Genomic DNA, 24,313 nt, shown 5'->3' with positions numbered 1-24,313 from the left:
GAGGGAAGGGCACTCTCTGTCACAGTGCAGGGCAATTGCAAGTGGATGTCCTGGCCGTTTCCATTCTGAATGGAGACCCACCTCGCTCCCCTCTGAGCAGGAGATTCCCAGGGTGCACAGCTCCCTGCCTTCACCCCATTCCCCCACAAAGCCAGCTGCCTAGCACACCTGCTTGCTTTCCCTTCAGAGCTGGGTAGCACAGGGATTCCTACAGTGCTACCCAGCTCTTTGTAAGCAGCCAACATTCAGCTTAAGGTAAAAGCATTACCGAAAAAATCCAAAGAGCGTACACGCATGCTAATGAGCTGAGCAGGACCCCCACCCTACGAGGGCCTCTGGCACGAGCAGTGCGTGTGGCTACCGGCTCAGAAAGCTCCCAGTCTTATGGGGCCTCAGGCGGCCCAGTCCTTCCAACCTTTCCCAAAGCACTGGGGCCCCACACGTGGAGAAGGGTCCCCTCTATCTGCTGGACCACGAAGACGCATTGGGGGGAGGAGCAGATCTCCCAAACAGCAGCAGCACCACAGTCTGGCTTTTCTTGAGATTTCATAAGTCACCCCCCTCACAGCCAGCATGAAGTCTCAGTGCCCCCGCAATCCAGTATGAAGTCTCAGTGCCCCCGCAATCCAGCATGAGGTCTCAGCGTCCCCCCCAATCCAGCATGAAGTCTCAGTGCCCCTGCAATCCAGCATGAGGTCTCAGCATCCCCCCCAATCCAGCATGAGGTCTCAGCAGCCCCCCCCCCCCAGGTCTTGGCACCGCCCCCATACACACAGACACACAGACACACACACACACACACAGCAAGAGGTCTCAGCATGCCCCCGACCACATGAAAGAAGGTCTCGGCATCCCCCCCCCCCCATACACACACATACAGGGCACAAGGTCTCTGCACACACACCCCAGCACGAGGTCTCGGCACCCCACCCACACCGCCTCAGCCCCAGATCTCAGCGCCCCGTCCCCCCAAGTCTCAGCCCCCACCCCCAGCCCCAGCCTGTGACACTTGGACACTTTGTATTCTCCTTTGCAAACAGGACAAAAATGCTGATGGGGGCTAGTGCCCCCGGTGTCTGTCCCTGAGAGTGGGGGCCCTCTCTCCTCTCCCTCCTGCACCGCTCCCTGTGGGGGGTCCGCTCGCCGGGGAGATAGGAGTCCTAGACCCGGCGGGGTGGGGCAGACTGCGCAGGGCGAGGGGAAGAGATGTGTCTGTCTGTCTCCCTCCTCCTCCCCGGCAAGCAGAGGGTTAACACTTTCTCCGAAGGGGAAGCTGTCCGGCCCCATGCGAGGGGGGTGGGGGGGAGTAACCTTCGCCCCCTCCAGCTGAATTGGCGAGTTTGCGCCGGCTCTGTCCTCCCCTCCCCTCCCCCCCCCCCCCGCCCCGTGGGTATTTAAGGCAGCGAGTGGGGCTGGTGGCACTTTAGAGCCAGGGACTAGGAGCCCAGCAGAGGTGAGGGCAGGGGGCAATGGAGATACACCCTAAGGAGTAACGGGTGGTGCAGCCCAGAGGAGAAGGGTGAGGGGCAGTGGTAGTGGTGGGAGGGGCTGCGGATTGGAGCCGTGAGGAGGCTGGTGAGGGGCAGGCTTTGGGGCCGGTGGGGTGCAGCCCAGAGGAGAAGGGTGAGGGGCAGTGGTAGCAGTGGGAGGGCCTGGGGGTTGCAGCCTCGAGGAGGCTGGAAAGGTACAGGCTTTGGGGCAGGCAGGGTGCAGCCCAGAGGAGTGGAGGATGGATGGGGGGGGCAGACCAGAGGTGAGGGCTGAGGGGCAGGATTAGGGGTAGAGTGGATGCAGCCCAGAGGGGTAAGGGCTTTCCCAGGGACAGGGGTGGTTGGCCTAGCAGATGGACCTGGCTTCCCACATGCTGTGCACCCTAGCTTGTATCCCCTGTGGGGGACCGATGGGGGGTGTTAGGTCTCACCCTCCCTGCCCTCATTCACCCCAGCCCCTTCCTTCTCTCCCTGCAGGCAAAGCTGCAGCCATGAAGGTTTGGATTGTGCTGCTCGGGGCAACCCTGCTGGCAGGTAAATGGCTCGTTCAGTTCATCTCCCCCACCAGGGCAGGGTTGGAAACTCCCCTTGGGATGTCGATCAGGAGTAACCCCATTGGAGTCATGGGGACTGGTTCCCCTTTCACGCACCACGGTGTAAATACCCCAGTGGGTAGGGGTCCTGCCTGGGGACTGCTGGTTTCTATCCCCAGCTCTGGGAGGGGAGTGGGGACTGGTGGGTTAGTGCTGGGAGCCAGGAATCCTGGGTTCTATCCCTAGCTCTGCTGCTGACTTGCCCATGACCCTGGGTGAGTCACTTAGGCTTTGTCTTCACTGTCAAAAGCAGGTGTGTTTTCCAATGGGAGAACCAACCCATGTTAGCTGTTACTATCAACTGTTACCATCAGGCAGTAAAGGCCAAGCCAAGCCTGTAATTTTACCATGAGATCAACCAGCAGCAGGGTGCAGCGCTGACCTGCCTAGCTACCTCCTGGTAACCAATCCAGGTGCCTTGTCTCCAACAGGATCGTACAGCAGGCTGGCGATCCCTATTGTGTGTTAGTTATTGCACTGTAAAAACACCACCTCTTGCTGTGAGGACACAGCCCCAACCCTTCCATGGCTTGTGCCTCACACAGCTTGTCTGGTCTCGTTTGACTGGTAAACCCTTTCGGGGAGGGACTGTCTCCTACTGTGTTTTGTACAATGCCTGGCACAACGAGGTCCCCGATCTCGGTGGGGGTCTGTGCAGCGCCCGGCATGACGGGGCCCCCGATCTCGGTGGGGGTCTGTGCAGCGCCCGGCATGACGGGGCCCCCGATCTCGGTGGGGGTCTGTGCAGCGCCCGGCATGACGGGGCCCCCGATCTCGGTGGGGGTCTGTGCAGCGCCCGGCATGACGGGGCCCCCGATCTCGGTGGGGGTCTGTGCAGCGCCCGGCATGACGGGGCCCCCGATCTCGGTGGGGGTCTGTGCAGCGCCCGGCATGACGGGGCCCCCGATCTCGGTGGGGGTCTGTGCAGCGCCCGGCATGACGGGGCCCCCGATCTCGGTGGGGGTCTGTGCAGCGCCCGGCATGATGGGGGCCCTGATCTTGGTGGGGGTCTGTGCAGCGCCCGGCATGACGGGGCCACCGATCTCGGTGGGGGTCTGTGCAGCGCCCGGCATGACGGGGCCCCCGATCTCGGTGGGGGTCTGTGCAGCGCCCGGCATGACGGGGCCCCCGATCTCGGTGGGGGTCTGTGCAGCGCCCGGCATGACGGGGCCCCCGATCTCGGTGGGGGTCTGTGCAGCGCCCGGCATGACGGGGCCCCGGATCTCGGTGGGGGTCTGTGCAGCGCCCGGCATGATGGGGGGCCCTGATCTCAGTCAGTCTGTGCAGGGCCAGCCAGGGATACGAGGCTGGGTTAGATGGACACTGGGTCTGACCCCCCCATGTGGCTCCGGGGCCACAATGGCCTGGGTTACACAGGAGGTCAGACTCGACTCTTGACCTGCAAACTCTGCCCCTCCAGGCTGCCAGGCCAACCCGCTCGTCCAGGATGAGCCCAAGACTAAGTGGGAAGAGGCCGTGAGCGTCTTCTGGAACTACCTTTCCAAGGTGGGACATGCCGCGGACAACGTGACCGCCCAGATCAAGAGCTCCCAGCTCAGCAAGGAACTGGAGTGAGTGACCCTGCGGCTCAGCGTCTGTGGGTGAAGATGGGTGGGGCAAGGACACAAAGCAGCAGGGGCCTGTGTCCCCCTGGAGAGGATGATATCTCTGCTGGGGAAATGCCGGGCTTTGGCTAAGTGCCGGGTGCCAGGCTGTGCTGAGAAGCACCATGTTTGGCTGGTGCACACCACCCCTGTGGGTGTTGCTGCCGCTTTGCCGTAATGGCGGGTGGGGAGCATTCCTAAAGCAGCATATGGGGGGATGCCCAGCCAAGGGCCACAACATGGGGCACAGAGGGGGTGATGTGGGGATCTTTGGGGAGCCCTCAGTGCCCTGATGGAGAGTGGGGTTTGGATGGGTATCACCACAGCCCTGCATGGGCTCATCATAGATCCCATGGCCGGGGTGGGGGGGTGCAAGCCAAGACGCCCCGGCTCTGACTCCCCGGTCCCTCCCCAGCGGGCTGATCACCGACACCATGGCTGAAGTGGAGGTGTACAGAGAAGAGCTGCGGACCCGGTTCGGCCCCTACGCCCAGGAGGCCCAGCAGCGCCTGGGCAGCGAGGTGGAGGCGCTGACGGGGAAGCTGCGGGCCGACATGGAGGAGGCCAAGGGCCGGGTGGTGCAGTACACGGGCGACGTGCGCTTGATGTTCAACCAGAACCTGGAGGAGGTGCGGGCCCGAGTTGGCATGTACCTGCGCAAGCTGCGCAAGCGTCTGGGCAAAGACACTGAGGAGCTGCGCCGCAAGATGGCCGCCTATGCCGGTGAGGTGCAGGCCCACACTGACCAGCAGGTGAATGCTGTGCGCCAGGGCCTGCAGCCACTAATCGACAGCATCCGTGACAAGGGACAGCAGCGTCTGGAAGCCCTGAGCCAGGCCATGGGTGAGCAGAGCCAGAAGGTGCGCGAGAGCCTGGGCACCCGGGCCCAGGAGCTGCACGGGCACCTGCAGGAGAAGGCGGAGGAGGTGCAGAGCTCCCTAGACCAGGCTGCTGAGCAGGTCCGCCAGTGGTTTGCACCCTTCCTGCAGGATGTCCGTGCCCAGTTACAGGGCCTGGTGGAGAAGCTGCAAGGGAAACTCCAGCTGTAACAGCCCCTGCTCACCCCACACTGTGGCCCCCTGACAGCCCAGAGCCCTGGCAATCCAGGGGCCTGCATTCCCAGGTCTCCCACAGTACAGCCCTGCCCACTAACACCAAGCTAGCCACGGAGGTCTGTGACTCCTGGAGCGAACAGGCATGAGTCACTTCACCTACTAAGCCCACTCCAGACCTCCCGCAGGGGCCCAGATCTTCATTGTCCCTGTCCACGAGCCCCAGTGTATAGACATTGCCACTCTGATCCTGCGCTCACACTTGGGACTGGTGGAAATGATGCCCATGAATCTGGCCCTGAACTGCTTTTGTGCACGCCCTGGAGACATGAGAGGGGATAACCTCCGCCCATCCCATTCTCCCCTCTCTAACCACAGCTGAACGTGATGCTCCTATCCGATCCTTGCTGTTAGATCTCCTGTGTTCACCAGTGCTTTCACCTGAAACTAAATAAATTCCTGCTTTGGGCACAAGGTACCAGGGGTCTTTTCTTCTTTATGACCTAAATTTATGAGACACACACATTCAGATCCCCAGCTGCTGTAAATCAGCCGTAGCTCCACTGAAGTCAATGGGGCCAGATCCTGGCCAACTGGCATTGTTCCATGGGCCACAGGTGCAAGAAGTCCTCCCATTGCTATCCCATATTGCACTGCTCCATTCAGAATTGTCTGATCTGGCCCCCTTGCTGCCGTCCACTGTCTAGGCTGGCATATGGATGTGAGCATGGCAGCAGGAGTGTAGAGAGGTTATTTTTACATCTGTATTTGGCACAGGTATGATCACTGCTGGAATACTGTGTGCAGTTTTGGGGCCCATAATGCAAGAAGGATACTGATAAACTGGGGAGGGTTCAGAGAAGAGCCATGAGAATGATTAAAGAATTAGCAAACCTGCCTTGTAGTGACAGACTCTCAGAGCTCAAGCTATTTAGCACAACAAACAGAAGGTTAAGGGGTGACTTGATCCTGGTCTGTACTAATGGGCTCCTCAGGTCTCACACACTCCAGTGGCTGGAAGTTGAAGCTAGATAACTTCAGACTGGAAATAAGGTGCAGATTTTTACTGCTGACAGTAATAAACCACTGGAACAATTTACCAAGGGTCGTGGTGGATTCTCCATCACTGGCAATTTTTAAACCAAGATGTTTTTCTAACAGCTCTGCTCTGGGAATCACTGTGGAACAGGTCAGTGGCCTCTGCTATGCAAGGGGTCAGACCAGATGAGCAGAATGGTCCCATCTGACCTTACAATCTATGGATCCGCTGTAAACCTGGTATTGGTTCAACTAATCTGATGTGTTCAGCAGATACTGGTGCCGCAGCAGGGTGTGGCCAAGCCCCCAGCCTACCCGCCAACACTCACTGCTGCTTTCCTCGAATCCCCCCTCCCACCAGTGTGCGGGATCCCAGCAGATGCTCCCAACCCCCCAGACACAGACACAGCCCTTCGCTTGGGGCTCTCTGGGTTCTGACTTGCCCCAGATGCTTATCTTGCAGCACCTTCAGTGGGAAATGCTGCTAACCAGCCCCACCCCGATCCCTCCCTAAACGCCCACAACCAAGTCTGTTGGGTAAGGTCTCTCACCATTGGCTCCGGGGGAGTTACATCAGCAGGAAATTTGGCCCATTGTGTTTCAAAGGACTTTCTCCCTTCACCGTAATAGCAAACAAACAAGCTGTTTTTGTGAAGCCAGAGGCCCAGAGAACGAGCACATGTAAGTTATAAACCTCCCACGCTGTGCCCTGGAACACAGCTGTCTGTGGGCCTCTCAATCCAAGCTGTGACTGTTCAACACACATTTATATTGGCTTCATCACAACCACAACTTTTCTAAGCACCGGGGAAACTTCCTCTGGCAAAACAAAGTTCCGCTCCTGCATCAGCATTTCAGCCCACACTTTCCAGGAGAGCAGCGGCCTTTATTAGCCTTGTTATTCCAGCTAAACTCATGTCATTTGGGATGCAAATGTGAGCTGGCAGGGTGCTGAGTGCCTTTGACAATCTGGCCCTGATTCAGGAATTCCTTTCTGCCTCCAATTCCAGCTGTACTGTTAAACAGCCCCACCCCCCACCCCACAGGCAGCTCAGCTCAGGGCAAGGGGACCCTATATAAAGAGCCCCCCATGCCCCACCCCAGAGGCAGCTGAATTTTAGTGACAGAAGAGGGGATACTGGATAAACAACCCCCATGCCCTAGGCTTCATCTCAGTGCTGGGGTAGGGGGTCCCTGTGTAAACAGACCCTCTCATTTCTGGGCTCCACATGCAAGTTGGAGGTGAAATGTCTCTTGATTCTGGCGTGATCACCCAACCCCCTTCATAGGTTGTGCCAGGCAGCTGTGGCTCCATACAGACAGCAGCCTGCTCCATGGAGCAGGGTACAACCCCACTCAGACCTTTCCTGCCCTCCGTGCCCTCCCTTGGGCATAATTTGCCATTGCCCTGCACCATCCACAGTCACTCACACCACTGGCAATTGCTGCTGGTCTTACCTGCTGGTGCTTTGCACTTACTGTGCCCTGGCAGAGAAGCCTGGACAGAAGTGACACCTTCAGAACAGGTTTCAGAGGGTGGCCGTGTTAGTCTGTATCAGTAAACTCACAAGGACGCCTCGTTGGTTTTACCTTCAGGACAGGGGCTAGCTAGGCAGCATAGGTCTTAGTTTACACTAGTGAAAAGTGGATGCACTTCCTTTTTCTGGTGCGAGCAACTACACAGTTTGGCAGGGAGCTGGGCACAGGCTGTTTTATCTTCCCCTGTTCTCAGCAGCTGCAAAGCCACCTTGCAAACAGTGGCTGATATTGCTAAGGCTGAGGCATCACCAGGGGCCGCTGTCACACACACACGCTTCCAAGTGCTGAGGGGCGGAGCAAGTTTTGACTCTTGGGAAGATATGCCGTGTGGCTGTTAGTTTGGGACTATGCAAAGTTCTGCCTAGAGGCAGCTTTGGGAGCCAGGGAGCTGTGCAAGGCGGAGTGGTGCCAGGGGAACTGGTGGTGATTTCTGGGAGAAGGGCTTTCCTGACGTATTGTTTGCTCACCACTGTTCCAGGACTAGGTAAAGCCGGTTCAACTTAAACTATATCCAGGTTCCATGTCACAGCTTTCTGGCCACTAATAATCTGACATGCAGGGCCTGGGACACCTGCTGCCACTGTCTGGAAGTGATGCACCATCCTGGGCTCAGTGCCGGGGGAACTGGGTGAAAGAATGTGGCCTGTTTTAGACTGGATAGAATGGTCCCGTCTGGGCTTACGCTCAGGCTCTGTGAGTGTAATGCGACAGACCCTGGTTGTCGGTGGGCAGGATCGAACCTGGGACCTCAGTGCATGAGCCTCTCCTGCATGAGCTAAAAGCCACCTGGTTGTTAGCTACGGCTGCAGAGCAGACTCATTCTCTCTCTCGAAGTGGTCTCAGTGCCACTAGGTGGGACACAACATCACACCCAAGAGGTGTGTGGGTTACATGAGCACCCATCCTCTGCTGCAGCCCAGGGCTGTGGGTTTTCTTAGGAACACCAGGCGCTGGGACCCATCTGGGGCATTTCTAGGCCAAGCCTTTGGAAAGTGCTGGTGCCATCTGACTTTGTTTTGCAACCAGCACTGGGGTTTGGCTTGTGAATGACTCAGCCACGGCCTGAGCTTTCACAATCCGAAACCTCAAGCTGAAAAAAGAAAACGCCAGGGAGGGGAGGACGGAATTGGGTTTCTCAGCAAAAACAAAGCATTTCTCAATGCGGGCTGCTTATACGAAAATAAGGAGCTGGCGATACAGACCCTGCCAGGAGGGGTTACTAGCGGGCAGAGCTCAAGCAGCCTGGAGAAGCGTGTGTGGGACGGCAGGGGGATGAACCGAGCTTCAGAGCAGTGAATGCAAATAACCTCCAGCTCTCGCTGGGCTCTTCCCAGCCAGGTCCCACAGGGACCCCTTTGTGTTGCCGTCAGCCTGGGGAGCCCAACTGGGGCTGCGCCCACCCCCGTGGAGTTAGGCAGAGACAGCGATGGAGCTGGCATCTCCTGGGGTGGGGAACTGGCTAGTGGGGGAAGGACTTGGGCTCAGCATGGGTGCACGTCCTTTCCCTGGTCACAGGAATTTGCCCTGGTTCGGAGGGGCTGAACAGTGCAAATGCTTGAGGGGGGAGGAAGGGGGGGAGGGAGGCGGCTGCAGAGGAGACAAACGAGATTCCTTAGGGAAAGGCTGTTGGGAAACAAAGTCCTAACACTGGTGGGGAGAGATTCGGGGGTTGGGGCGTGGGGTGGGGTTGGTCCTAGGATTGCCAGTTTTGGTTGGATGAATCTCTCCAGATTTCCTCATGTCACAATCTTTAATTAAAGAAACAAAAACAACAAGGAGTCTGGTGGCACCTTAAAGACTAACAGATTTATTTGGGCATAAGCTTTTGGTAGATACAGACTAACATGGCTACCCCCTGATACTTTAATTAGAGATTAAGCTTTAATTCCTGGCGCCTACAGGTTGGCAACCATAGGGGGGGTCCCCTGCCAGGGAGGAGGGCCAGGGCTCTGTGAGCTGGGGGAGGGGGGAAATGCCCTCCTGGGGGAAGAGCTGGGAGCCCCAGATCTGGGGGGTGGTGTCTATGAGCTGGGGGATCCCCTCCTGAGGGAAGGGCTGGGAGCCCCAGATCTGGGGGGGGGGTGTCTGTGAGCTGGGGGATCCCCTCCTGGGAGAAGGGCTGGGAGCCCCAGATCTGCGGGGGGTGTCTGTGAGCTGGGGGAGGGGGGAAATGCCCTCCTGGGGGAAGAGCTAGGAGCCCCTGATCTGGGGGGGTGTCTGTGAGCTGGGGGGATCCCCTCCTGGGGGAAGAGCTGGGAGCCCCAGATCTGGGGGGGTGTCTGTGAGCTGGGGGATCCCCTCCTGGGGGAAGGGCTGGGAGCCCCAGATCTGGGGGGCGGGGGGGTCTGTGAGCTGGGGGATCCCCTCCTGGGGGAAGGGCTGGGAGCCCCAGATCCGGGGGGGGGGGGCTGTGAGCTGTGGGGATCCCCTCCTGGGGGAAGGGCTGGGAGCCCCAGATCCGGGGGGGCTGTGAGCTGGGGGGATCCCTTCCTGGGGGAAGGGCTGGGAGCCCCAGATCTGGGGGGGAGTGTCTGTGAGCTGGGGGAGGGGGGAAATGCCCTCCTGGGGGAAGGGCTGGGAGCCCCAGATCTGGGGGAGTGTCTGTGAGCTGGGGGGATCCCCTCCTGGGGGAAGGGCTGGGAGCCCCAGATCTGGGGGGGGGTGTCTGTGAGCTGGGGGGATCCCCTCCTGGGGGAAGGGCTGGGAGCCCCAGATCTGGGGGAGTGTCTGTGAGCTGGGGGGATCCCCTCCTGGGGGAAGGGCTGGGAGCCCCAGATCCGGGGGCGCTGTAAGCTGGGGGATCCCCTCCTGGGGGAAGGGCTGGGAGCCCCAGATCCGGGGGGGGCTGTGAGCGCAGGGAATCACTTGCCTGGGGGGAGTGTCAGGAGTCCCATCACTCTGGCTTTGCTAGGCCAGCCTGTGGAAGAGTACTAGGCTCCTGACAATGGAGTTTTCCAGCAGCCCCTCCAACCAAACCACCTCCACTCCTAACCAGGTTGCCCAGGGCAGACGCAGGCCAAACCAGCAGGAGCCTAGCTCAGTTCACACGGCTCTGGACGCTCTTAGTGCAACGCTGGCCACATGGGTCTAGGCCTTTCCTCAAAGGCTCCAGGAATCCTCCAAGTCCACAGGCCTTGGATCAGAGACAGCATCTGCAGGTGGGGCCGGCTGGGTCAGTCACTGCCTGCCCTCCTCCCCTGAGGGGTGGGTAAGACTAGAAGGGATGTCCCTGTAGGTGGGCGTCGACTGTCGGTGATAATAACAGCCCCCACCCCAGGGCATGCATGGATTGTAGGGGATGAGCCCCGCCGCCCTGGAATAGACTGTAGGGGACCATCCCAGCCCCTGCCCCCTGGAACCCCTTTCCCTCCCCTCCACTGCACTTTTTCTCTTATCCTGGCCTGACTGACTTTCTTTAACCTCCCCCCTGTGTCCGTCTGTCTGTGTCCATCTCTCTCGGCAGAATTGGCATCAGTTTCACTGTCTCTATGCATCCGAAGAAGTGAGGTTTTTACTCACGAAAGCTTATGCCCAAATAAATCTGTTAGTCTTTAAGGTGCCACCAGACTCCTTGTTGTTTTTGTAGATACAGACTAACACGGCTACCCCCTGATACTGAAGCTATGCTTTTCAGTAGGTTTGTTTAAGGTGATAAAAATATGGATTAAGCTGAACTGAAATGACTCCTGAGCTTGCAGCATTTGGTGTGTTTTCTTACATCTCCAGCTCCTGGAGTCCTGTGATGTATGGGAGACGCTTGGCTTTAATTTAAACAAATCCAGTACATTTCTGGCCCCCTGGCTTTGGAGAAAAACTGGAACATACTACCACTACAGGCTCAGACATCAGAGGGCAAAGCAGGAGGCAGCGCTGGGGGAGGGGGGACTTGTGGGGGCTATAGCCACCCAAAATTTGCCTTAGCCCCCCCATACCCACCCCATAGCAGCTGCCGCTTTCCAGCCGCCCAGCTCTGAAGGCAGAGCAGCGAGAGCAGGGGCTGCTGACTGGGAGCCCAGTTCCAGCAGCAGCAGAGAAGTTAGCCCGAGTGGTGGGCTGAGGTGCCCGAGAGCAGCCCCCGGCCCGTGTCCCCACCCACCAGGGTGCGCTATCCAGGGCAGGAGGGTCCGGGCTCCCCACAGAAGCCCGGACTGACCCGCTCCGGCCCAGGTGCCTGGGCCCCTCCCCCTGCGGTCGCTGCTCCCCAGGGCTCTGCCGGCCCCGAAGCCGGGTCCCTCTGCCTGGGCAGCTCTTACTGGTTGCGAGCAGCACCCTGGCCTCTGAGCTGGCCGGGGCCAGGGCCACGGAGAGGGATGGGGGCCTCATGGCAAGGAGGGGCACAGCTCCCCTAGTTTTGTCTGGCCCATCTCAGCCCCCGCCTCCCCCCCCCAGGATGAGGCTGGTGCTGCCCGTGGGGCAAAGGCACAATCTTATCATTATTGTTATTACCACAGAGCGCAGGGACCCTAGTACCCCGTTGCGTTAGGTGCTGCACAGACAGCGCAAAGAGCTGGTCCCTGCCCCATGGAGCTTACAGTCCAAGTAGCAGAGCAGAGGCACCGCCGGGGGGAGCGCAAGGGAACGCAGAGACAGGAACGGAGCAGAGCCCAGCAGATTCATGGCTTTTCAGCTGAGCTCCTGTTTCTTCGGGGTCTGGCGCATGCGATTGGCCTGGCGGGGCTGGTGTTCCCAAGGGGGCGCTGGCACACTACCTGGCACCAGTGTAAGCCCCCCCACCCCAGCTAAATGGGCGCTTCTGGAGGATACTAACAGGGAGTCCCAGCTGACACACTGGGTGTGACCCCCACCCTGCTGCACCTGGGGGGCAGGTAGCTGGGTCTGCGCCCCAAACTAGGCGCTGCAGGGGTACACTGGCCCTTCCCTGCTCCATGCTGAGTGTCTGTTTGCTCGACCTCCCCCCACCCCCCGCCTTCCCAGCTTCACTCTGCCCCTGCTCCCTGCCCTTCACCTCCCCTGCCTTTTCTCCCCATCCCCTTCCCTTTTCTTCTCATTTAGCTGATCTCCTCCTACTAAACCCAGCCAAGACTAGACGCCATAAACACGCCATTTGCGGCCAGTGCATTGGTCATGGGGCTGGGGTGTTCGACCCCCTTCCCACGCCCTGTGGCTGTCTGGCAGGGACTGTCCCCCATGCTGTTTGTGCAGCGCCCGGCACCCCCCTGGTCTCGGGGGTCCTTAGGCATGGCCATGAGAACCTTGATTTGTAATAACAGCTCTTCCCCCTCCCCAGGCTGTTCCCTAGCTGGGATTTCATTTCCCCATGGCTCAGACTAATAATTAAGAGGCCTTGGAAGAGCAGGGAGGGAGGGGTCAGGTTTCCCCCCCATCAAGCAGAGGGGGCGGATGACGGAGGCAGGATGGTTTATAGGGAGCTGGAGGTCGGGAAGCTGCATCCCAGCTGCGGAGATTGCTTAATTCCAGCTGCAGTGAGTGGGGCTGGGCTGGTGTTCGGGGCTCAGTGGGGCTGGGGTGGCGTGTGGAGGCAGTGGGACTGGAGCAGTGTGCAAAGAGGGGAATGGGGGCTCGTTGGCCAGGATGGGGGACCTGGTGGGGAGAGGCAGGGGCTCGGTGGGGTGGAGACTGGGAGGGAATCTGGGGGGCCTGGTGGGGAGGGCAGGGGGCTCGGTGGGGTGAGCAGGGGAAGAGGGGCCTGGGGGACCTGGTGGGGAGAGGCAGGGGCTCGGTGGGGTGGAGACTGGGAGGGAATCTGGGGGACCTGGTGGGGAGGGCAGGGGGCTCGGTGGGGTGAGGAGGGGAAGAGTGGCCTGGGGGATACATTTGAGCACATTGCAGGCTTGGGGCTGAAACTCCCTGAGTGGGAGAACCCACTGCCCTCTGGGGAGGAAGTGGGGTCTGTGTAGAGGGGAGGCAGTGGGGTCCATGTGGGGCCGGGGGGGTGTCCATGCAGGGGGGGCACTGCAGGATCAGAGGAGGAAGTGGGGTCTGTGTAGAGGGGAGGCAGTGGGGTCCATGTGGGGCTGGGGGGGTGTCCATGCCGGGGGAGGCACTGTAGGATCAGGGGAGGAAGTGGGGTCTGTGTAGAGGGGAGGCAGGGGGTCCATGTGGGGGGGGGTTGGCCATGTGGGGGGGGCACTGCAGGATGTGGGGAGGAAGTGGGGCCTGTGGGGGGAGGCTGTGGGGTCCATGTGGGGCTGGGGGGTGTGTCCATGCAGGGGGGTCACTGTAGGATCAGGGGAGGAAGTGGGGTCTGTGTAGAGGGGAGGCAGTGGGGTCCATGTGGGGCTGGGGGGGTGTCCATGTGGGGGGGGCACTGTAGGATAAGGGGAGGAAGTGGGGTCTGTGTAGAGGGGAGGCTGTGGGGTCCATGTGGGGCTGGGGGGGTGTCCATGCGGGGGGGGGGGCATTGTAGGATCAGGGGAGGAAGTGGGGTCTGTGTAGAGGGGAGGCAGGGGGTCCATGTGGGGGGGGGGTTGGCCATGTGGGGGGGGGGCACTGCAGGATGTGGGGAGGAAGTGGGGCCTGTGGGGGGAGGCTGTGGGGTCCATGTGGGGCTGGGGGGGGTGTCCATGCAGGGGGGTCACTGTAGGATCAGGGGAGGAAGTGGGGTCTGTGTAGAGGGGAGGCAGTGGGGTCCATGTGGGGCTTGGAGGGTGTCCATCGGGGGGGGGGGCACTGTAGGATCAGGGGAGGAAGTGGGGTCTGTGTAGAGTGGAGGCTGTGGGGTCCATGTGGGGTGGGGGGTGTCCATGTGGGGGGGGGCACTGTACGATAAGGGGAGGAAGTGGGGTCTGTGTAGAGGGGAGGCTGTGGGGTCCATGTGGGGTGGGGGGGCTGACCATGTGGGGGGGGCACTGCAGGATCAGGGGAGGAAGTGGGGTCTGTGTAGAGGGGAGGCAGGGGGTCCATGTGGGGGGGGGTTGGCCATGTGGGGGGGGGCACTGCAGGATGTGGGGAGGAAGTGGGGCCTGTGGGGGGAGGCTGTGGGGTCCATGTGGGGCTGGGGGGGGTGTCCATGCAGGGGGGTCACTGTAGGATCAGGGGAGGAAGTGGGGTCTGTGTAGAGGGGAGGCAGTGGGGTCCATGTGGGGCTTGGAGGGTGTCCATCGGGGGGGGGGGCACTGTAGGATCAGGGGAGGAAGTGGGGTCTGTGTAGAGGGGAGGCTGTGGGGTCCATGTGGGGTGGGGGGGCTGACCATGTGGGGGGGGCACTGCAGGATGTGGGGAGGAAGTGGGGCCTGTGGGGGGAGGCTGTGGGGTCCATGTGGGGCTGGGGGGGGTGTCCATGCAGGGGGGTCACTGTAGGATCAGGGGAGGAAGTGGGGTTTGTGTAGAGGGGAGGCAGTGGGGTCCATGTGGGGCTGGGGGGGGTATCCATGCGGGGGGGGGGTACTGTAGGATCAGGGGAGGAAGTGGGGTTTGTGTAGAGGGGAGGCAGTGGGGTCCATGTGGGGCTGGGGGGAGTGTCCATGAGGGGGGGGCACTGCAGGATCAGGGGAGGAAGTGGAGTATTGGGGGGGAGTCAGTGGGGTCCATGTGGGGCTGGGGGGGGGTGTCCATGCGGGGGGGGGGCACTGCAGGATCAGGGGAGGAAGTGGAGTATTGGGGGGGAGTCAGTGGGGTCCACGTGGGGCGGGGTGGGTGTTTCGTTGAGGGCTGTGTAACCCCCAGCCAGAGGCACTGGCTGGGTCCCTTCCTCAGGGTAGGTTGGTGCATTTGGGACCAGTCTCGAGGTCACATCCTCCTCCCCCCACAGGGACACGCCAAGCCCAGTGACCATGCGGCCTGCAGTGTCCATCGCACTGATCCTCGTGGCTCTGACGGTCCTGGCAGGTAAGAGCCCCAATTCCTCAGGGAAACAGAGCTGGGGGAATGGGGGTCTCAGGGACTAGGGGAGGAGATTGTGCCTGGGAGAGGGGAGGGAGGGGCCGGGGGAAGGGTGTGGGCCAGGGTGAGAGGGGAGCAGGGAGCATGTCAGACCCGTCTATCCTGTCTCTGCCTCGCCCCTGGTGGGCAGGACTGATCTCTGCTGCGTGTTCATGCAGCGCCTGCCACCATGGGACCAACAACTGCCCTAGCAACACCTCAGTAGAGATTATAAATAACTCTGGGGCTCAGGGATGCCTGGGATCTTGTCACCAATAGCTGGGCTCATTGAAACCGGGAGGGGGGGCATGCATTTTGCGCCTGCAGTGTGCCGGGTGTGTGCGCACATGCGTGCAATGTGCCAGGGTGTGCGTGGATGTACAGTGTACTGTGTGTGTGCATGTACACTGTGCCGTATGTGTGTGTGTGTGTGTAAAACCACAAATAGGAGTAGCTCCACATCTGTGGCAAATTACATCTCTGAGCTGCCAGAGCCAAACAGTAGCCCTGAGATGTCTGGAAAAAGCGAAAACCTCCCCAGGTTGCTACTCAGCAACCGAGCTCCAACCACCCCAGCGTCTGTGTGGAGTCTGGGTGGGCAGGGTTGAGAGAGTGCAATGGGTGGTCTGGCATTTAAAGACGGTCAAGGGTCATTAATCTCAAGTAACACAAAGTCTCACGGGGCTCCAGAACCAGGTACCAGAAGCAGAAAAGCTAACTGTGAAAAGGGCTGAGAATTCCTGTGACAAGCATGTTTCAGAGACTGTGGAGAAACACCTCCAAGGCACAGAGTGACGAGATCAGGGACCATCTTGCTGGGCACTGTACTGACACAGACAAAGAGCCGAGCATGTACATGCACGTACGCCCCTGGCACATTGCACACACATGCATACATGGCACATTGTATGTGCACGCACACAAACACACGCCCTTGCACATTGCACGGGTGTGGTGGGTTGAGTTTGGGCAGTAGCATTCGTCGTTCTCCGTCTCCCTTTCAGACTCTGCTCAGGCTCAACCCACAGAGCCAACCCTGACCAAAAAGTTGGAGAACTTCCAGAACAAGCTGCAGGCCTTTGCTGACAGCATTGCAGATAAAACCAAAGCCGCCTTCCAAGAACTGCATCACAGCGAGTTCAGCGAAAAGACCCGGTGAGTCACAGGGGCCTCGGGGCAGGGGGGCAAGGCTCCTGCAGAAACCAGTGACACTGAGACTGTCACCTGCAGCTAAGCAGAGGCGGGAACTGTTCCAGGCTTGGCTGGGAGACTGAGGAAGGTGCTGCTAGAAATGCTCTTCCCAAACACTCAGCTCCAGTCAATTGTGCAGTGCCATGACCCCCCTGCTCTGGTGTCACAGGACAGATGACATTGTAAATGATGTTGACATTTAAATGAGCATTGCTGAGCATCAGAGTTAACTCCTCAGTGAGATCCCCCCCAGGCTCTCTGCAGACTCAGGCAGATGTCACTGCATTGGTCACGCTTGGGACATACCCCCCCTCTCAGAGCTGAGGCAGGGACTGGCGCTCACTCTGTGTGTGCAGCACCTGGCACAACGGAGCACCTGATCTCATTCAGGCCGGTGCGGTGCTGGCAGGATGGGAGCTTGATCTTGGTCAGGGTCTGTGCAGCGCTTGGTGGCACTATGGGGCCCCATAACCAGGTCACTACTGAAATATGAATAATGTATCATGTGAAGCAATCCCATGGGAAGTGCTGTGAAATCCTGCTGCCTGGAAGGCACAGCGGATAAACTAGTATGATTTAGTTCACAGTTGGGACTGAGTTGGCCTCATTATCCTCACAGCTCCCAGGAGAGGCGGCTACACTAGAAAGGAAAAACCCATTCCTTAGCCATGTGTCAAAATCGCTGTAATTAACTATAATGACCAGGTGGCGGCTGAGATTTCCCAGCATCTACCAGGCTCTGTCCCCAGAGGGAGGCTGGCTCTGTTAGCCGCCCCTAGATGGTAGTGTCTCAAATCAGTGCAGCTTTGCACTGTTCACGAGGGCAAAGCTCAGGGCTTCTCAGCCAGCCCCTTTACAAAGCCCCCAGTCATCCCCGTAGTAGCATCTGTGGAGGTGGGGGGTGAGGAAGTGCAGGATCCTAACGCACTGGCTGACGTTGCCTCTGCCTCCCCTTGTCTTACAGGAACTGGTTCTCTGAGCAATTCCAGAAGATGAAGGAGAAGTTCAATGAGCAGTTTTCCAGGGACTGATCTGACTGAGAGGGTTTTTTTTTCTGCAGAGCTCACAGGCAATTCCTGGGGTACTGCTCCCCTTGAAGAGATCATGCTGGGAGGGGAACCCAGGGTTGGCACCCAAGTTCCTGTTTTCTATTGCTTTTGTTGTAGCCATGAATAAATGCTGATTGCCTTAGTGCTGGGTTTGTATCAGGGGTTGCTTGGTCGTTCCTGCACAGACCATGCGCATTAGGGAGAGGCCTCAAAATTCTCTCTCAGTCTCACTTTGCTTTTTCCGTCCTGTTATTCTCAGTGCCCCCTCCCGCTTGTCCCATGGATCACCTGAAATCATTCTCTGGTACCTGGTGTTCATGCAGTTCACGTGGCCTCTCATGTCAGCTCCCCTGCCCCTTACCTGTCCCTTATCCAATCTGAGCAGGTTTTGCCTTTTCAGTGTCTCCTACCAGCTCAAGCCCAGTGATTTCTGTGCCACTGCTCTGAATTCCCTCCAGTTTGTCACCTCTCTGGGCCTGAGACCAGGATTCTAACTGCAGGGCACAGCGGGGGGTTTGGGACCTTTCCTGCACATCGCTGTCACTGTTACAACCTTGTATCTCATGTGCTGCGTATATAGTTCTGGTCTATATAGCATAGATCCATATAGATGTGTGGCCACCGTTCTCCAGCTCTGGTAGCAGAAAAACTGTAGAGGGTGCAAAAAATAGCTACAAAAATTATCCGAATACACAAAACTCTTCCTAGAATAAAAGCCTCACAGGGAGCGACTGAAGGGGACCAATCTGTTTAACTGATTAAAAAGACTAGCAAGGGGTGACTTGATCGAGGTATAAAAGCACATTCACAGAGGCAGCGGGGAGAAAATAGCAGGGCTCTTTTATCCAGCAGAGAAAGGCAGAACAAGACCCAGCACCTGGAAGTTAAAGGCAGACACATTTAAATTAGAAACAAGGTGCAAATTTGAACAGTGAAGGTAGTTACCCTTTGGCACAAACTCCCAAGGGAAGTGGTGGATTCTCCATCCCTTGATGGTACCTTGCTGGAAGATGCTTTAGTCCAATGCGAGTTATTGGGCTCAGCGCAGGGGTAACTGGGGGCAGCTCTCTGGCCTGTGTTATGCAGGAAGTCAGACTAGATGATCTAATGGTCCCTTTGGGCTCAGTATTAATTAATTGAGCCAGAGGGTTATTTTTTTAAAGACTGACATTTAGGTGGAAGTGGCGAGGGGCGAGTGTATTGGGAGTGAGGTTGGGATGTACAGTAACTTTTCACTTAACATCATCTGGTTAACATTGTTAGGTTGCCGATCAATTAGAGAACATGCTCGTTTAAAGTTGCGCAATGCTCCCTTATAACGTTATTTGGCAGCTACCTGCTTTGTCCACTGCTTGCAGGAAGAGCAGCTCGTTGCAGCTGGCTGGTGAGGGCTTGGAACCAGCGTGGGCCGGCAGCCCCCCTATCAGCTCCCCGCTCCCCTAAGTTCCCTGTGTCACAGCCGCCCAGCAGGCTATCAATTGCTGGGCAGTTCAGCTGTCCCTCCCCCCACTGCCCTGTGCTGCTCCTGCCCTCTGCCTTGGAGCTGCTCCCAGTTGGAGCTGCTTGCTGTGCTGGGGGGGGGGGGGGGAGGGGGAAGAGGGGTGCTAATGTCAGGGTGTCCCCCTCCCCCGCCCCCCACTCCTGTACCTCATCTCCACAGAGCAGTGGGGGGACATGACAGGGCTCAGGATGGAGGGAGCTTGCTGGCAGCAGCTGCTGTCTCAACTTGCTGATCTACTTAAAAGGGCAATGTACTTAGAGTGGGGTCAGTGTACTGTGTGTCCTTCCCTCCCCCACACACAGTGTCGCTGTCTCTCTCTGCCATGCTGTGTCTCTCCCTCCATTTGTGCTGCCTTGTAGAGTGTGAGGCTACATTAACAACATGTTAACCCTTGAGGGCTCAGTCGAGTGCTAGTTCATCATTTAGCAGTAAGGCATTCCCTGGGAAATATCCCACCCTCTGACTCCACCACCTCCACCAAGCTTCACAATCATCATTGCTGTGTACAGTATTCAATTGTTTGTTTAAAACGTATACTGTGTGTGTATATATTGCAGCAAGGCCTTGCTGGACTTAGCACTCCCTCCTCTGGCAGGGACAGGGCCTGGGTTAAATTAGCCCCACTCTGGAGCGTGTCTGTCTTTCTGCTTCAGGGTTTGTTTCTCAGAGCCTTCCCGGTAGGCCTCGGGGCAGGTCTGAGGAGTGCTCCTCTGCCAAATAAGGGGAAAAGTCTATAATGCACCGAAACAAAAGGGGATTCCTTTCCCTGGCCCCCTCACTGGGGCAGGTGTGGTCCTGTTGCTGGCCCTGGGGTGTCAGTCCTTCCCCTAAACAGGCACTGAGGTTTGGGTGTTTTCCCTATGGGGAGGGGCGCAGTCTCACACTGGAGAAGCCGAGCTTCCTGCTGCCTCTAGCCTTGCAGCAGTTTGTCTCCCTCCCCCAGGAGAGAGGTTTTAACAGGTTTCAGGCAGCCCTTACTTGGACTCAGGTGTCCCTAATTGACCTGCAGTAACCCCTTCCCAGTTTGTAGGAAAAAGGGCCTTTAGCATTCTAGGGCTAACATACCTGTTTTCCTGATTTTTTTTCCCTGGAACCTAACCCCCACGCCCCATTTACATTAATTCTTATGGAGAAATTGGATTCGCTTAACATTGTTTCGCTTTGAATCTCACAATAAAATCTTTCAGAGTAGCAGCCGTGTTAGTCTGTATCCGCAAAAAGAAGAACAGGAGTACTTGTGGCACCTTAGAGACTAACAAATTTATTAGAGCATAAGCTTTCGTGGACTACAGCCCACTTCTTCGGATGCATAAAATCTTTAACACCATAAATACAGACACAAAAGGCAGAGACCGGACACTAGGGGGCGCTCTACACTCACCAACAAAGGCAGAACAAGAGCTAATGGCCGAGAGTCAAGGTGAGAACATTTCAAACTGGAAACAAAGCAGGGATTGTAACAGTGTGGGGGAATAGCCACTGGAGCAACCTATCTAGGGGTGTCACTTTAAATCAAGACGGGGGTGGGGAAGGGCTCGTTCTTAGCCGCGATCTGCACTACAAACTTATGAGCCTACCCCCGGTGTAGACTATGTCATCAGGAGGGGCTCTCCCGCCCTGGGAGGCGGTGTACCTGCATTGCCAGGAGAAGCTCGCCCACTGGCATAGGTGGCATAGAAGCAGTGCAGGTGCACCATTGCAGCACTGAAAGTGTAGACAAGCCCTTAGATCCAGCCCTAACATCTCTTCATTGCCCTGCAACATGCATTGACTGCAGGGAAGTGAGTTTGGGTTTGCACTTTGCAGCAGCCTTCAGTTCACCCCCCAAGGCGGGCTGCCAACACAATAAGGGACAGCCCTTATTTATTCATTTCTGTCCAACAAGATCGGGATTAGCTGGGTGCTGCAAAAAGCAGCAAGAAACACCCCTGGCGAATGGAGGTGAGCCGTGCTTAGTATTATTATTATTAATAATAATGATGATAACAATATCAGGAGGAGTGTGGGGAGTGGGTAAGAAAACAGTCCCTTATTTTGGCAATACAGTGTTAGCACCCCTAACCACAAGTCCCTGGGGGTAGCCTGGGGTAAGCAGGTCTGGAGAGATGATCACAGGGCTCCTTTCGGAGGGTCAGCTCCTCTGCTGCTGTAAATCACTGTGTGATCCATGCGATTGTGTTTTAAATTGCTCCAGAAAAGCTGGTTGATAAATTACCAGGAGCAAATATTGCAAAAGCTCTGAGCAAAGTGACCTTGGGAGCAGGAGTTTAGCTCCCAGCAACCTCATCCTTTGGGACACTTAAATAAATATCCCTTTGGACCCCGCAGAGGTTGACAGCCTGTCAGAGAGCAGCTGACCTCGGTGTCTCTGCTTGGAGTGCCTGTTCCACACACAGGTTCTGCACCGGTAGCTTTAATTTGGGGTTTTTAATGAGATAGTTACACCAGTACAACCCCTAATGTGGGTGCAGTTATATCAATAGAAGGGTGCCTTGACCTGGTTTGGCTTATTCCCCTTCCATAAGGGAACAGCTGTACAGGCTCTTTTATGCTGCTAGATCTGCCTCCATGGGGGGGGGGGGGGGGTTGTACCACTTTCAATATACAGGCAGAGTTAAAGTGGTAGAACTTGTGTGTGCAGAGAAAAGTTCAGAGCAGCTGATGGATTGTCAGCTCTTTGGGACTGGGCCTGTCATCCTGGTCTGGGTGTGTAGGGTGTCCTGGCCCATGACTGCCACTCCTCCGCACACGGGCAATGCAAACAACACGAGTTGGGCTGTGTTGAATTGCCCCTTTGGCTACAGGAGGGAGCTGTGGGGAGGGGGTGGTGGGAGTGTGAATCCTGCTGGTGTTTGTGTGAGAGGCCACTCTTGTATGCAGCACAGGGATGGTTGATGGGTGAGAGCCCCATGCATAGGGGAAGCTCGAGGACGGGATGGCGGGAGGAACAGCTGTGCAGGGGGAGAGAGAGAGACCAATAATACCTCTCTATTCTGTGGCACTTTTCACCAGTAAATCTCACCGTGCTTTACAATGGAGCTCGGTATCATTATCACCCTTCCTGTTTGCTGGGCTCCTGGCTTCAGTGGAGTAGTGCCACTGAGAGGATGGCCCTGGGGCTGTTTGGAGGAGAGGCATGAGAGGAAGGCACTGGAGGCATAAGGTGATACAGTAACATGACTGGGCCACAGAAGGGAGACTAGCTGCTTGTCACCCTCTTTCTTAACACAAACGCTGACTCTGCACATGGCTGGCACCAGCTGGGAACCAGTAAAAGGGGCAGATTTACAAAGGTGCGCAGCAGTTCCCAGGAGCACCCACTGTTCTCAACAAGGACAGATGAATGGGGGATTCCCTGTAATTCTCAATGGGGAGGGGGAAACAAAGCCCCCTGGGCAGATATTGATAATATGGTGTGAGGCAGCCAGAGAGGGAGGGAGGTAGCTAGCTAGCTAGTGAGATAGATAGATAGGTAGATGGGAGGTGGAGGTGTGTGTGGATGGATCATTCCCATTAAGCTGTACCGTTCCATGCCCTCACCCGTCCAGTGGCATTGGTGCCGTCTCTGATCCATCCCCCTCCCATATATTGACACTGATCTGGCCCCCAGAGTGTTTGTGTTGCACGATTATGATTATTCCAGGTTTAGAAGCTGGGGAAGAGCTTGTAGGTTCCAGGACACCCTCTTCTCTGCAGCTTCGCCTCTGGCACGATGGGCTTCCACAGCCCCGCCTGGGCTCTCCTGTCTGTCTGTGTCGCCCAGGCTTTGGCTGCGAGTTTCGGGGAATGTCTACACTACACTCAGAGGTGACTCTGTACCCAGGGCCCCGGCTGAAGCCTGCACCCTACAGCTCACGCTGAAGCCCCTCACTGCATCTTGACGACCGTTGTAGCTAATACTAGTAGGCTAGCGCTCCCATGGGTTTGCCTACCTGACTCAAGGAAAAGCCCAGAGCCTTAACTGGCAAAGGTGTCCTTTAAAAACAATAAGCATGCCCAGCATCTTTGCAGCCTTTCTGGCTGGAATTTAATTTCACAGGGACCCTGAGAAGCAGGAAGCTGGAATGACTCTCTTAGGGTCATGCAGCGTTGCTATAGCCATGTTGGTCCAGAATATTAGAGACACCTGGTGGGCGAGGTGGTGGCTTTTATTAGACCATGTTCTGTTGGTGAAAGAGACAAGCTTTTGAGCTTGCACAGATCACTTACCTCACCCGCCCTGTCTCTCTCAAGGTCACACAGTGAGCCAGGACACCCCTCTCCCCCACTCTAACCCACTAGACCCGACTCCCCTCCCAAAGCTGGGGATAGAACCCAGGAGTCCGGACTGCCAGCCCATGCCGTGAGGAGGGATGCATTACTAAGGGCTTGTCTACACTGGCACTTTACAGCGCTGCAACTTTCCCGCTCAGGGGTGTGAAAAAACACCCCCCTGAGCACTGCAAGTTTCAGAGCTGTGAAGTGCCAGTGCAGACAGTGCCCCAGTGCTGGGAGCTACTCCCCTCGTGGAGGTGGTTTTGTGCCATGACTACAAAAGCCACGTTAAAGCATGCGTCAGCACTTTAACATTGCCAGTGAAGATGTGCCCTAAGTCACCAAGAGCAGTCTGGCTATTCAGCCCATCTGTGCACACAAGCGGCATCTGCACGTCCATAAATCCCCTAATGGGATGAGGCTTGGGGGAAGTGCTGTGGGAACCAAACAGCCTCAGCATCACTCAGCAGGCGAGAATGGGGCCACCCCACCCAGGGCAGAGGCCCAGCACATGGGGCGGGACGTGGGACATAAGGATTTCCTAGACCGTATGGGAGTTAATTGTGGCCTAGGCTGCCCCCTTGCACCAGGGTGAATTTCACCATGGAAGGCCTGGCTGGATCATCCTTGGGCTGCAGTCCCTGGGGGCTGGAATCTGTGCTGTTTGAGTCAGGCTGGCTTTGGGAGGCTCTGGACAACAGTGAGTCCTGGGCTCAGAGCCCCCACTAGGAGAGTGTAGGAAACATTGTTCTTCCACTGAAGGGCCTGGGGGGTGTCTCTGATGTTTCATTGAGGGGGCCAGGGAGAAGGAGTTGGGGTGAAGGGGCCTGGGGGCTCTTTTGCTCCACTGAGAGGCCTGGGGGTCTCTGATGTTCCATTGAAGGGGCCTAGAGTAGGGTCTTGGGGGGAGGCAAGGTGCAGGGGAAAGGCAGGCTGAGGGGGTGGGGAAGTAGGGTGATGGATCTGGGGGGGAGTGAGGGGGGCAGGTCCCACAGGCTGCCTGCTGAGTGCTGGGGTGTTTCTGAGGGGCAGAATTTCCCCACTCACTGAGCCAGTATAATTCTGACTCAGTCCCACCCCAAGGGACACAGGGTGGGGCGGGGAGGGGGGGGGTTGTGTGGCGTTGGTCAATCAGTTGCTCTCAGGTCAAAGGGCCAGGC

At 57.6% G+C, this 24,313-nt stretch overlaps 2 protein-coding genes across 3 annotated transcripts; both read left to right on the top strand.

Annotated features, from left to right (window-relative positions):
- Window positions 1-1,353: 1,353 nt before the first annotated feature.
- APOE (apolipoprotein E) lies at window positions 1,354-5,217 on the top strand. 2 transcript variants are annotated; one of them, XM_005289485.5, is made up of 4 exons: window positions 1,354-1,453; window positions 1,968-2,024; window positions 3,504-3,654; window positions 4,103-5,217. In XM_005289485.5, exons 2-4 carry the CDS (start codon window positions 1,982-1,984, stop codon window positions 4,734-4,736), a joined length of 828 nt encoding a protein of 275 aa, XP_005289542.2. In that variant the 5' UTR covers window positions 1,354-1,453; window positions 1,968-1,981; the 3' UTR covers window positions 4,737-5,217. The 2 variants fall into 2 exon arrangements, with proteins under 2 accessions (XP_005289542.2, XP_065430179.1); XM_065574107.1 differs by having other exon boundaries at window positions 1,422-1,519.
- A 7,388-nt stretch (window positions 5,218-12,605) lies between these two features.
- Window positions 12,606-17,540, top strand: APOC1 (apolipoprotein C1). Its single transcript, XM_005289484.4, has 4 exons — window positions 12,606-12,760; window positions 15,049-15,125; window positions 16,163-16,313; window positions 17,314-17,540. The coding sequence occupies exons 2-4, from the start codon at window positions 15,071-15,073 to the stop codon at window positions 17,378-17,380; spliced, it is 273 nt and encodes a 90-aa protein (XP_005289541.1). The 5' UTR covers window positions 12,606-12,760; window positions 15,049-15,070; the 3' UTR covers window positions 17,381-17,540.
- The last annotated feature ends 6,773 nt before the right edge of the window (window positions 17,541-24,313 follow it).

This window comes from Chrysemys picta, chromosome 20 (genome assembly GCF_011386835.1).
Source record: "Chrysemys picta bellii isolate R12L10 chromosome 20, ASM1138683v2, whole genome shotgun sequence".
NCBI classification, from domain to species: Eukaryota; Metazoa; Chordata; order Testudines; family Emydidae; genus Chrysemys; species Chrysemys picta.
This window is presented reverse-complemented; position numbering and strand designations above follow the sequence as displayed.